Raw genomic sequence first — 14,669 nt, 5'->3', positions numbered from 1 at the left:
TTAGCAGCCTTTCACCTTGTTTTTGTGGCTCATCTTTCATTCCCTCACCCCGCAGTGTAAACATCTCCCACTTTCTGTGCCTTTTAGCTTTGACAAAGGGTCATCTGGGGACTCGAAGCGTCAGCTCTTTTCTCTCCTCACAGATGCTGCCAGACCCGTTGAGATTTTCCAGCATTTTCTCTTTTGGTGACTTTGGGAAGGCCATTCTGGCCCTGGGCAGGGTGCAGGAGGAAGAGATTTAGCAAGATGATCCCATGGATGAGGGAGTTCAGTAATCGGAGAAGTTGGGATTGTTCTCCTTGGAGCAGAGATGGTTAAGGAGAAATTTAACAGATGTTCAAAATCATGAGGGGTTTAAATGAAACAAATAACTCAGCAACCAGCGATCATATATTTAAAATAGCTGGCAATATTTCTGGAGGCAAAATGAGTCATTTCTTCCTACGCAGCATTTTTCAGTTTTGGAACGCGCTATGCAAGTTCATGTGCGCAGGACTCCTTCCTAACCCTTGGTGTCATCAGGCTGTCTTTAACTGTGCAGTCTCTAATTTGAGACTGGCAATTGTACTATTTATACAGCCTCTAATATTCAACTCACAAACAACACCTGATGAAGGAGCAGTGCTCCGAAAGCTCGTGATTCCAAATAAACCTGTTGGACTTTAACCTGGTGTTGTGAGACTTCTTACTGTGCCCACCCCAGTCCAACGCCGGCATCTCCACATCAAAAAAAAGCCTTCTCAATTCTCCCCTCTACTTAAGCTTACTGAAATTTATTGTTGTTTTATTCACGTCCAATATGGGCATCTGGAGGAAACCTATGCAGACATCGGGAGAATGTGTAAACTCCACGCGGGCAGCGACCCAAGGTCGGAATCGAACCTGGGTCCCTGGGGTCCACCCCGACTCTATTTCCTGCCTTTGCTCCATATTCCTCTATACTCAACAAAAACAGATTGGAAAAGATTGCCCTTATCTTACAATGTTAGACATCAAAGCTCATTCTGGATCAATGTTCCCTTGTTTCAGGATCACTGGTCAATACGACTAGCTTTTCGCTCTTCATTGTCTCAAACAGTTAGGTCATTTTAAGCACTTCTATCAGATGTACATTGTTCTTCTCTAATCCAACAAATACAATCCTAGTTTTTCTAAGCTCTGATAGTAACCAGTCTACACGCACCAGGAACAAGAGATAAATGCGTGGCTGAAAGATTGGTGTGGGAGGAATGGGTTTGAATTCAGGGGACGTTGGCACTTGTATTGGGGAAGAGGGGACCTGTTACAATGGAACGGATTTCATCTGAATCGTGCTGGGACCAGAGTCCTGGTGAATCGTGTAACTATGCCCATGCCGACACTATAGTTAAGAAAGCCCACCAATGCCTTTACATTCTCAGAAGACTAAGGAAATTTGACATGTCAGCTACGACTCTCACCAACTTTTGCAGATGCACCATAGGAAGCATTCTTTCCGGTTGTATCATGGCTCGGTATGGTTCCTGCTCTGCCCATAACTGCAAGGAACTATAACAGCGAATGTAGCCCAATCCATCACACAAACCAGCCTCCCATCCATTGACTCTGTCTCCACTTTCCGCTGCCTCAGGAAAGCAGCCAGCATAATTAAGGACCCCACGCACCCCAGACATTCTCTCTTCCTCATTCTTCCACTGGGGAAAAAGATACAAAAGCCTGATGTCACGTAACAACCCGACTCAAGAATAGCTTCTTCCCTGCTGCTGTCAGACTTTTGAATGGACTTACCTTGCATTAAGTTGGTCTTTCTCTACACCCTAGCTATGACTACATTCTGCACTCTCTCGTTTCCTTCCCTATGAACGGTATGTTTTGTCTGTATAGTGTGCAAGAAACAATACTTTTCACTGCATACTAATACATGAGACAATAATAAATCAAATCAAATCAAGTAAGGCTGTAAATGGGGCTGTAAACTAAATAGTGGGGGAGGGTTCAGTTATGTGGAGAATTAGAAAATCAAAGTTAAAGAAGAGGGTAGAATTGCTGGTTAATGGTGAGGTTAAAAGGAGCCGAGGGCTCAGGAGAGGTTCGTAAAGTTTCCAGACCACGTAATAGAAGAAACTGGGTCACTTTAAAAACTGGATGACATTATGGTGAAGCAGATTAAATCGAATGTGCCTTCTTGCTTCTGAGCATTTGTCAACTTGACATTATATTTGGCAGCAAGTTCCTTCCTGTTTCGATTAATCTCTGTTAGATTAACCAGAGTGACTAATGACCTTAAAAGGTGCGATTAATTGATACAGGAATGAGGGGCAAATAAGGGAGGTGGTTTTAATCAAATAACCACAATGTGGAGGGCCCCCACTCAAAATGTTAACCTGCCGACTCACCTTTTGACCACAGGATAGCTATGGATGAATTCAACCCAGTAATCAGTGTCATCTGTCTCAGAGGGCAACGAGCCACCTTCCATCACCAGCAAAAAACCTGGCTGAATGGCAGAGCAGACCTGAGGGGCCACAAGGTATCCTGGCCTTTTGTAGCCCTTTCTAAAGACAGCCCAGTTTCCTAGCCTCAGTTTCCTAGCTGTTAATTCACACCGTGTTACAGTACAGAGGAAGTTCTAGCAGATAGCAAAGAAATCCCAGGGACATCTTGGAAATATTGATAAATTTTAACATTTCCAGCTAGTCTGCAGATCATGTCAAAAAACTTCAGGAAGCGCAGTGAAGAACGTACCCCTGTCTACATCAATGGGGATGAAGTAGAAATAGTCGAGAGCTTCAAGATTTTAAGTGTTCAGATCACCAACAATCTGTCCTGGTCTCCCCATGCTAACACTTTAGTTAAGAAAGCCCACCAACGCCTCTACTTTCTCAGAAGACTAAGGAAATTTGGCATGTCGGCTACGATTCTCATCAACTTCTACAGATGCACCATAGAAAGCATTCTTTCTGCTTGTATCACAGCTTGGAATGGGCTCCTGCTCTGCCCAAGACCGCAAGAAACTATAAATGGTTGAGAACGTAGCCCAATCCATCACATAAACCAGCCTCCCATCCATTGACTCTGTTTACAATTCCTGCTGTCTTGGCAAAGCAGCCAGCATAATTAAAGACCCCGGACATTCTCTCTTCGCCTTCTTCTGTCGGGAAAAAGACACAAAAGTCTCAGGTCACGTACTAACCGACTCAAGAACAGCTTCTTCCCTGCTGCTGTCAGACTTTTGAATGGACCTACCTCGCATTAAGTTGATCTTTCTCTACTGTCTAGCTATGACTATAACACTACATTCTGCACTGTCTTGTTTCCTGCTCTCTGAATGGTATGCTTAGTCTGTATAGCGTGCAAGAAACAATACTTTCCCTGTATGTTAATATATTTGATAATAATAAATCACATCAAATCAAATCAAATCCAACAGCCCTGTACATGTTGGAAAACTGCTCACAGAATTGAAGTACAGTTTGCACAGTGCCCCTGTGAGGTTTAGTTGCCTCCACCGTCCGAGGAATTCTTTCTTTACTCAAATCGGAAGCCATTCGGTCAGATTTTTCCCCTTTATTTTCACAATCCTCGGAGATGAGAATGGAGAAGTTCCTCGGACAGCAGTTTCCTTCGGGATTGCGCTTCTGTTGATTGGCACCAACTGTGTGACCCTATTATCCCCAATTTACACCTCTACGGAACACAAGCTGGTTATTTTGAGCGTGTTTCAATGTTATGTCTAGACAGTGGCTTCACACTTCTAAACGCTGTGACTCATTTGAGAAGACACAACACATCTGAACTGACAAGTTGCATCATTAGTACCATAAATATTTTCCCACAAGGAGAGAGGGGAGATGTTACTTGCACTCAAGGAACTGCAGATTAACCCAACGGCCCACACCTACCTGGATGAGTTTATAAATCGTCATTAATGCAGCGAACGTCCCGAGGTGCTTCACAGGAACATATTGAGCCACACAGTGGTAGGTTTCATGGGACATGGGCGTCGCTGGCTGGCCAGCATTTATTACCGGTCCTTAGTTGCCCGAAGGCAGTTGAAAGTCAACCACACTGCTGTGGCTGTGGTGTCACATGTAGGCCAGACCGGGTAAGGATGGCAGATTTCCTTCTCTAAAGGAATATTAGTGAACCAGATGAGTTTTCCCAACAATTGGCAATGGTTTCATGGTCATCAGTAGATTCTTAATTCCAGACATTTTTTGCTGAATCCAAATTCCACCATCTGCCATGGCAGGATTCGAACCCGGGTCCCCAGAACAGTAACTCAGTTACTGGATTAGTAGTCTGGCAATATTACCACCAGGCCATTAACTTCATGCAACATCTTAAAGGAGAAGAGGTTTTGGGGCGGGGTGGGGAGAGGAGAGAGATAGAATTGCATGCTCCAGGCGTCAGCACTGAAGGCACAGCTACCAATAGTGGGACAAAGAAAATGGGGGAATACATAGCACACTGAACTGGAGGAGTGCAGAGATCTCAGAGAGTTGCAGGGCTGAAGGAGAATAGAGAGCTAGGGAAAGGCAAGAGGCTGGAGGGATTTAAAAAGCCAGGGTAAAATATTGCAAGTCTTACGTGGATCAATGTGAGGTGATCCACTTTGGTAGCAGAAACGGAAAGGCAGATTATTATCTGAATGGCTATGGATTGGGAGAGGGGAAGATGTATTGAGACCCGTCTTTTACTTGTACACCAGTCACTAGTTCACTGGCCGTCACAGTAAGAGGATTCGAATACAGGGGCAGGGGTGTCTTGCTGCAGTTATACAGGGTTTTGGTGAGGCCACAACTGCAATATTGCGTGCAGCTTTGGTCTCCTTAGCTAAATAAGGATATTCTTGCTATAGAGGGAGTGCAGCAAAGATTTATCAGACTGATTCCTGTGATGGCAGGACTGATGTACGAGTTGAGATTAAGTCAATTGGGATTATATTTGCTGGAGTTAAGAAGAATGAGGGGACACCTCATGGAAATCTATAAAATTCAAACAAGACTAGACAGGTTAGATGCAGGAAGGACTAGGGGGTCACAGTCTGAGGATATGGAGTAGACCATTTAGGGCAGAGATGAAGAGAAATTTCTTCACTCAGAGGGTAGTGAATGTGTAGAATTCATTGCCACAGCAAGGCCAAAACATTGTATGTTTTCAAGTAGGAATTAGATATAACTCTTGGGTCAAAGGATATGGGAGGAAAGCAGGCATAGGTACGGAGCATAATGAATGGTGGAGCAGGTTCCTATTCTCTACGTTATGTTTCTGTGAACTCGTTCTGGTTTACCAGTGCCCCAGGAGGGAAATCTGCCGTCCTTACCTAGTCTGGCCTAGGATAGACCCACAGCAACGTGGCTGACTCTTAACCGCCCTCTGAAATGGCCTGGCGAGCCTCTTGGTTCACAAGCAATTAGGGGTGGGGAACAAATGCTGGCCTAGCCAGCGGCGCCCACATCCCGTTGAAGAATACATTTAAAAATGATTCTCTGAGCGTGGCGGTTTACTCAAGGGGATGGCACCATGTATGTCCGGAACTGGGTCACTCTGTGACATCTCAGTACGATCCATCAAACTGAGGAGAGGATCTATAATCTTGCTGACCTCTCTCCCGGAACGGTTGTCAGGCTTGCTGATGTCATGCCAACAGCGGAACGATTTACTTCTGTCTAGAAAACCTTATTTAAGAAAAAAGCAGAGAAGTATTGAGATGGAGGGATGGGTGAGGTTTTTTCCCCTTTTTCCAAGCTGATTTCAAATTCACTGAACTATAATCCGACCTCTGAGGCTAACACTGTCCACACTCACCACTGTGTATAATTGGGTTCACAGACCAAATCATTGGTCGTTATAAAGGTAATGACTAACATATACTACAACCACCTGCTATTGCAAACAGTCCGATTTCCTGTACTTGGCCACATTACAAACAACCTTCCTATTTTTAGTTACATCGCAGCAAAGAAGTGTTTTTACATTCCCTATCATCCAGGGACAAAGGGGTAAAAATACATGCGTAGGAAACAACAGTGAACGTGGGAGGTACGTGAATGGGGAATTGTCTAAGGGTTGGATTGTTTGACAGCACCTTCCAAACCCTTATCCACTTCCATCTAGAAGGACAAGGACAGCAGATGAATGCGAACACCACCACCTGCAAATTTCCCTCCAAGTCACTCACCATCCTGACTTCGCAGTCGCTGGATCAAAATCCTGGAATTTCCTCCCTAACGGCATTGTGGGTCAACCCACAGAACATGGACTGTAGCGATTGAAGAAGGCAGCTCACCACCACCTTCTCAAGGGGCAACTAGGGATGGGCAATAAATGCTGGCCAGCCAGTGACACCCATGTCCCACAAATGAATAAATGAGACCGTTTGCTATAATTGGTCATTGTTCTGTCAGGTCACCAGGGCGATGGGGAATGAACTAGATGGACCTTGGGTCTCCTCCTTCCAGGAGTTTTGATATTCCTGTAGCACCAATGGTGTATGAATTAGGGTATCCAATACTCCTGATCACAATAGTCAGCTTGCTGGTTCTATGTTATTTATCAAACATGCCATTCACTTATTAATTCCTCAAGGACCAATAAAAATTCATAGAAACAGCTGGGTTACAAAAAAAAGTAAAGTTTACTAATTAGTCACAAGTAAGGCTTATAGTAACACTGCAATGAAGGTACTGTGAAATTCCCCTAGTCGCCACACTCCAGTGCCTGTTTGGTTCAATGCACCCTAACCAGCACATCTTTCAGACTATGGGAGGAAACCGAAGCACCCAAAGGAAACCCACGCAGACACAGGGAGAATGTGCAAACTCCACACAGACAGTGACTCAAGGCTGGAATTGAACCCAGGTTCCTGGTGCTGTGAGGCAGCAGTGCTGACCACTGTGCCGCCCCCGGCAGAAGAATACTCCTCCGTCAAAGAAATCTCTGTTCCTTTCTTCTTCATTTTGTTCCTTTTTTTAAAATGGATATGATATTCACAAGGTCCCAGATGCAACATTGCTGTCACTACACCCTTCTCTTGTCACCAGGTGAGTAACAGTACACTGCAGGAGTGCTGTAATGTCAAAGGTAAGAAACAGAAAATGCAGCGAGTGCTGTTTGCAGGCAAACCCAGTAAATTTCTGCATGATACTGTTTCTCGTTAACACACAATGCAGGGATCGAGCGGAAGACTGGGACTAATTAGATTGTTCAATGGACAGTTGGCATGGACTAAATGGACAGAATGGCTTCTTTTTGTGCCAGAGGTAAGTCAATATTCAACCAGCGATCTCTGATATAACAGGCATTTAAGTAGATCTGTAGATTTGAGGATGTTTCATAATGCAATTATATTGTGCAATGTCTGAAGCATCATCAAGTTACAGAAATATCTTTGCTTTGCCTTGTCCTGTCCAAAATTGCAGCTGCTATTACACAGCTAACAGTATGTGTCAAATATAGCACAATGACTAGTCAGCAGTGAGAACCATTCCAACCGTGCCAAACTTTAAGATACTCTGATGCAAACTTATACTTAATCACATCCATTTAAAAAAAAAAATCCAACATAATCTAAATCAAAAGATCAAAACACTCTGGAAAATCCTGCCGGTGGGAAGGGCTGGAAAATCTCACTCGTAATCTTTTGCTGTTTGCTTCAAAACAGCTTGAGGCACATTGTGTGCAAAGATATGCTGCTAAAGTTCTGGGTTAGGTGCTTCCTGCATGCAGTTCCCTACAATGAGACAGCACACATTGAAAATTTGGCAATGGGATAGTAACATACAGGATGCTGTTTGAAAGTTGCTGTGATGTGGGATACAAAGTGAAGTTGCTACATGTGGAGGCATCTCTCTTCAACCACCTAACGCCAGCGTTGGGATCCAGTTAGGGACTTTCCGCGTGAAGTAGACAAAATTTGAAATCACAATTGTCTACCAGGAGAATAAAGCCAGGAGTTTCCGCAGGTTTTAAACAAACTATGTAAACCAAATCAGAAAAACTTAGAATATCTATCTTAAATTCAAACATTCAGAATTATCAAGAGGCAATTATGAATTAACAGGGATCTAACACAGCAAACTGCACATTAAGTGGCTGATACAACCAAGATTTGTACTACCTCAACATCTGCTCGCCTCCTGATGGTTCAGATTCTCCTCCTGAGACTACATTCCGCAGCATTCACAAATTCCTACTCCCACCGCTTAATACTGGCCAACTTACAACCCTTTCACAGGACGTTATCACTGAGCTAACACTGCCTCTGGGTTTCTCTGAACTCCAATCTACCAACTGCAAGATGCAATAAATGGCTCCCAGGGCTTTTCTGAACCCTAACTGCTTAGCATGGAACCAGTCACTTCCGCCACTTCCGCAGTCTCCCAGGAGTTGGCCAAGCCGGAGCTTTCTAACAGCTTCCCCGGCTTCTCTGTGAGCTGCAAACCGTATGAGGGCCAAACTGCAACCAATCCCATCTCACAGCAAACACACAGATAAGTTGAACCCAGAGACCCTTCTTAAATTTCAAGCATTGTTGTCAAAATTCCATGTCAACACAGGCTTTCAACGTTAACTGAATGCCTTTAAGTTAATTTAGCTTTAACTCCCAAAACAAAACATTTCTCTGGACTGCATTCCTTTGCACTCAGTGCAGACATCATGCCTTCAGTTCTTCGGCTAAGTGAGCACAAATACTGGTTCATGGCTCAATCTCTTCTACTTTGACTTTTAAACAAACATTGAACAACCATCTAAACTGCCATTTTCTTTTAGGTGTTCCAACAAGCTCTGAAGCCCAACATTTTATTACCTTGCCTTCATAACAACAATCTACCCAGAGCTAAACATGACATTATCGCTAAAATATTAACATGAACCATGAACTAGATATTTGTCACACGAGTGAAAAAGCTGTGGCTGGTACAACCTGGCTTTCCCTCACTTTATACTCCTATCTGAGACTGGAGGAAACCCCTGCAGTGCAGAAGCAGTCCATTCGGCCCATCAAGTCTGCACCGACTCTCCCACCCAGGCCCTATCCCCGGAACCCCATGTATTTATCCTGCTAACCCCCCCTAATCAACACTTCTTTGAGACACTAAAGGGCAATTTAGCATGGCCAACTCATCTACCCCGCACAGCTTTGGAGTGTAGGAGGAAACTGGAGCACCCGGAGGAAACCCACGCAGACACGGGGAGAATGTGCAGACTCCACACAGACAGTGACCCAAGGCCAGAATTGAATCCGGGTCCCTGGCGCTGTGAGGCGACCGTGCTAACCACTGTGCTACCCATGGGTACCTTCCCTTTCAGAGTCACCACGGACTCACTCTGTTGCCAGTTGGAGGCGCAGCGCCCAATTATGTCAGCTTGATCCCACCAAAGGGACCTTCAGATCCCACCAATGGTAAACATGTGATGTGGAGTTCATGATCTCAACCTATTCTCAAACTTTAAATGGGTAAGAAGCCTGACTCGCTGGCTTGGAGTCGGGCGTGGAATGCGAGTGCCTGGTGGGCCACTTTCGATAAGCAGAACTGGCGCTGCGGGTGGGGGGGGGGGATACATAACACGGGAACTGCTGCTGACAGCGACGGGACTGGAAAATCCCTCCGCCAGCCAATGGCGGGCTTCCTCCACCACCACGGGAATACAAGCTGGGGGTGCTGGAAAAATCCCGCTCCGTAACTCTCGGACCAGCCAGGGGCTCAGTTACTATCAAACACATTTTATCTCATCTGCTGGCTGGCAGATATTCACAAGAATATTTAAACTCCATTCTGCCTTATTTCTACTGGCCCACTCCCATCCACTGCTGCTTCAGAACCCTCCCTCCTTGTGCCAGTTCCACCTCCTGCTGATTAACAAGCCCCACGCGATAGACTCTGAGATCAGCAGTAGCGGTGGGTTTGAGGGAAGGGGAGATGGGTCTGCCGTGGACGGTCGGAGCACAGCAAGACTTAGTGACAAATGGGTCCCTTTACAAGAAGCTGCTCCACCTAGGGGAACATCAGAGGAATTACACAAGCCTCCCGTTGCTGTGTTTGTACCACTCCAGGACACACACACACACAAATATATATATACACACACACACAGATATATACATACACACACAAACACAAAAACAGATATATATATATACACACACACACGCAAACAGATATATATACACATACACACAAACAGATATATATACACATACACACAAACAGATATATATACACATACACACAAACAGATATATATACACACACCCACAAACAGATATATATACACACACACACGCAAACAGATATATATACACGTACACACAAACAGATATATATACACATACACACAAACAGATATATATACACACACCCACAAACAGATATATATACACACACACACGCAAACAGATATATATACACGTACACACAAACAGATATATATACACACACCCACAAACAGATATATATACACACACCCACAAACAGATATATATACACACACCCACACAAAAAGATATATATACACACACACACACACACACACACACACACACACACACACGCATCACATCCTATGCAAGACTGGAGAAGATGGGGTTCGCTCCTTCTGGGAACACAGGAGATTAAGAGGAGATTTCACAAACAGGGTTCAGGGTTTTGATAGAAGTAGATAAGACGAAATTGTTGCAAGTGGCAGTAGGGTGATTTATAATTAGTGAATTCACTCATATTTGCTGCTATGTTTCCATTGAAGAAACTCCTCAAATACTGTCACTTTACTGATCCTACTTTCAGGGTTCCATGTTTTCCTAAGGGGATTAACAAAATATCAGAAATAACATGACCCTAACGCTTAGACTCCTGAGAAAAGGTTCAGTAAAATGGCAATATTTCAGGAGTTTCTTCAATGGAACCTGTTGCAAATATGAGTGAATTCACTAATTACCAATGATCGTGTACACAGCAACTCATGCATCAGGTTTTCCTCCCATCCTAAAAAGACCATGGGGTGGGATTTTGCAGCCCTTCCTGCCAACAGGATCCACCAGTCCTGCCGAAGGTGCCTCCCTGTCGCCGGATGGGAGAACCACGCAAACAGCCATAGCCTGCGGCAGGACTGGAAGATCCCACCAGCAGACAATAGTGAACTGTCTCCATTGCTGGAAAATCTAACATGGAAAATTCTGCTCCACAACTCTCGTATAAGCCAGGGCCTGATTCCTTCTCTACCCCCAAAATGTAGCTTTTCCGTTGGCTGACATTCACAAGCATATTCAAACTCTGTCTGTCTTAGTTTTACCGACCCACTGCCTTCTACTGTTGATCTTTTTTGTAAACCACAGCCAGCTGTGATGGTCAGGGGTGGAGGCAGTAGAAGCCAATTCAAATACACCATTCAAAAGGAAATTGGATAAACACCTGAAGGAGAAAGGTTCTGCAAGGTTATGAGTTAATGAACGACATGTTCCTGTCTACATCAAAGGTGATGAAATGGAAATGGTCGAGAGCTTCAAGTTTCTCTGTGTCCAGATCACCAACAACCTGTCCTGGTCCTTCTGTGTTCATACTATAGTTAAGAAAGCCCGCCAGTGTCTCTATATTCTCAGGAAGCTAAGGAAATTTGGCATGTCCACTACAACACTCACCAATTTTTACAGATGCGACATAGAAAGCATTCTTTCTGGTTGTATCACAGCTTGATGTGGGTATGCCGGCGTTGGACTGGCGTAAACACAGTAAAAAGTCTGACAACACCAGGTTTTAGTCCAACCGATTTATTTGATAATAGACTCACAAGCTTTCGGGGTTAGTCCCTTCATCAGGTGACGAAGGGACTAACCCCGAAAGCTTGTGAGTCTATTATCAAATAAATCGGTTGGACTAAAGCCTGGTGTTGTCAGACTTTTTACTGTGTATCACAGCTTGACATGGCTCCTGCTCTGCCCAAGGCCGCAAGAAACTACAAAGTGTTGTGAACGTAGCCCAGTCCGTCATGCAAACCAGCCTCCCAGCCACTGACTCTGTCTACACTTCCCGCTGCCTCGGAAAAACAGCCAACATAATACCCAGACATTCTCTCTTCCACCTTCTCCCACTGGGAAAGAGATACAGGAATCTGAAAGCACAAACCAACTAACTCAAGAACAGCTTCTTCCCTGCTGCCATCAGACTTTTGAATGGACTTACCTTACACTAAGTTGATCTTTCTCTACACCCTAGCTATGACTGTAACACTACATTCTGCACTCTCTCATTTCCTTCTCTATGAATGTTGTGCTTTGTCTGTACACTGCGCAAGAAACAATAATTTTCACTGCATGTTAATACATGTGACAATAATAAATCAAATCAGATCAAATTCTCCAATCTCTCCTTTCTTCTCCTCTATGCTCTCTATGAACAGTATGTTTTCTCTGTATAGCACGAGAAACAATACTTTTCACTGTATGTTAATAACATGTGACAATAATAAAACAGATCAAATCCTCTAATCTCTCCTTTCTTCTCCTTGATGTGCTCTATGAACAGTATGCTTTGTCTGTATAGCGCAAGAAATGATACCTTTCACTGTATGTTAATACACGTGACAATAATAAACCAAATCAAATCAAAGGGGAGAAGCCAAGGAGTAGGTGAATCCGCTGAGATATATCATTACTTTGCTTCTCATCAAGATGCTGTTAAAAGGTGGATCCAGTCATTCTGATTGGATGAGCAAAGAGCTGGCACAGGAATGGAGGGGCCATACATTGAGGTGTTTGACAGCTTACCGAGAGCGAAGGGGTCCCATCGTCTTCCACTGTTACCGTCAGCTGGTAGAATGCTTGCCTCTCCCTGTCTGGAGGAGATGGACGAGTGGCGATCTCTCCGGTCAGCCTGTCGATTCTGAAGGTGAGGTCTTCGTTGCCCTGGGTGATGTAGTAGTACAGCACGGCATTCACGCCCGCGTCCACATCGGTGGCTCGGACTCTAGTGACGGCAGTCCCTCCTCCAACATTCTGGAAAACAGACAGACCCTGTTCAAGGAACCTGGGAGGTGACGTGTCAAACACGAACTAGGCACGTAGCTGGCTCTGGAGCTCTGCTTTTAGCTGTGTGCAACACAGAACAAAAGTTTATTTATTCATAAGCAGGTTTACATTAATATGCAATGAAGTTATTGTGAAAATCCCCTAGTCACCACACTCCGGCACCTGTTCGGGTACACTGAGGGAGAATTTAGCATGGCTGATGCACCTAACCAGCACGTCTTTTGGACTGTGGGAGGAAACCCACGCAGACACGGGAAGAACATGCAGACTCCGCACAGACAGTGACCCAAGCTGGGAATCGAACCCGGGTCCGTGGTGCTGTGAAGCAGCAGTGCTAACCACTCTACCGCCCTATCCATAATGAGATTGGGAGCAGGAGTGGGGTGGGGGAGGGGTAAGAAACACAGTTTCACAACAACAATAGCAGAATTTTAAAGGGTTCAAATGATAAGGTCAGGTTCTGGAAGATTGGGCTTTTTTGCCCTACAGTTTAGAAGGTAGTGTGGTAATCCCATGGAGTTTTTCAACGTGGTAAAAAGTTTCACTAAGGTTGACACACAAAGAGGTTACTTTCAGACGTGGGAATCTTCACAATCTTTACATGAGAGTTCAGCCATTCAGGGGGAAGGGGAGTGGAACTCTCTCCTTAAAAGACTATTTATTGATGGGGGATCCATTACTATTGAGCAAGACATATTTCTGTTAGCTAAGTAGAGAAGTTCATAAGTTATAGGAGCAGAATTAGGCCATTCGGCCCATCGAGTCCGCTTCGCCATTCGATCATGGCTGACATGCTCCTCATTCCCATTTTCCTGCCTTCTCCCCATGACCCTTCAACCCTATTACCAATTAAAGTCCAAGACAGTAGGACTAGGGAGCACAGCCTCAAGATAAAGGGGGGGCGTTTTAGAACGGAGTTGAGGAGGAACTTCTTCACTCAAAGGGTGGTGAATCTCTGGAATTCTCTACCCGTTGAAGTGGTGGAGGCTGCCTCGCTAAATATTTTCAAGAAGCGGGTTGATGGGTTTTTGATAAGAGAGGGGATTAAGGGTTATGGGGAGAGGGCCGGAAAGTGGAACTGAGCCACGACAGATCAGCCATGATCTTATTGAATGGCGGGGCAGGCTCGAAGGGCCAGATGGCCTACTCCTGCTCCTATTTCTTATGTTCTTAAAAATCTCTCCAACTCCTTCTTAAATTTACTCACTGTCCCAGCATCTACGACACTTTGGAGTAGTGAATTCCACAGATTCACAACCCTTTGGGAAAAGTAGTTTCTCCTCAACTCTGTTTTAAATTTGCTGCCCCTTATCCTGAGACTATGACCGCTCGTCCTAGAATGTCCCACAAGAGGAAGCATTGGGGTAACACGTACTTTCCTGTCTACCCAACTCAGGCCCCTCATTCATTTTGTACACCTCAGTTAGATAACCCCTCAGCCCAGAATATGTCAAGGTGCTATTGTGATAAAACGTCTTTGTTGCTGTTGTTGGAAATCGTACTCTGAGGTTGTGTGAGGAACGTTCGATGTAGCCATTTTTAGATTCCATCACCAGCCCTTGGAACTGAGATGCTGACAACAATAATTTAAAGATGTCAGCATCTCTTGACAAAACACGTACCCAAAATGCTGCTGTCCTTTATTCTAAGTTGCACCAGGTCC

The 14,669-nt window shown here is 44.6% G+C and overlaps 1 protein-coding gene across 1 annotated transcript in view; it reads right to left on the bottom strand.

The window, feature by feature from the left end:
* Positions 1-14,669, bottom strand: part of cdh23 (cadherin-related 23) — a 767,458-nt gene that overhangs the window by 174,392 nt on the left and 578,397 nt on the right. Inside the window, exon 36 of the mRNA XM_080215942.1 lies at positions 12,746-12,973. Coding sequence (XP_080072068.1) covers positions 12,746-12,973 — 228 coding nt within the window. The remainder of the gene's footprint in view (positions 1-12,745; positions 12,974-14,669) is intronic.

The sequence above is a fragment of the Carcharhinus amblyrhynchos genome, chromosome 31, assembly GCF_965287045.1.
Source record: "Carcharhinus amblyrhynchos chromosome 31, sCarAmb.v2.hapA, whole genome shotgun sequence".
Classification (NCBI taxonomy): Eukaryota; Metazoa; Chordata; class Chondrichthyes; order Carcharhiniformes; family Carcharhinidae; genus Carcharhinus; species Carcharhinus amblyrhynchos.
Note: the sequence above shows the minus strand (reverse complement) of the source record. Positions and strands in the feature narration are given on the sequence as shown.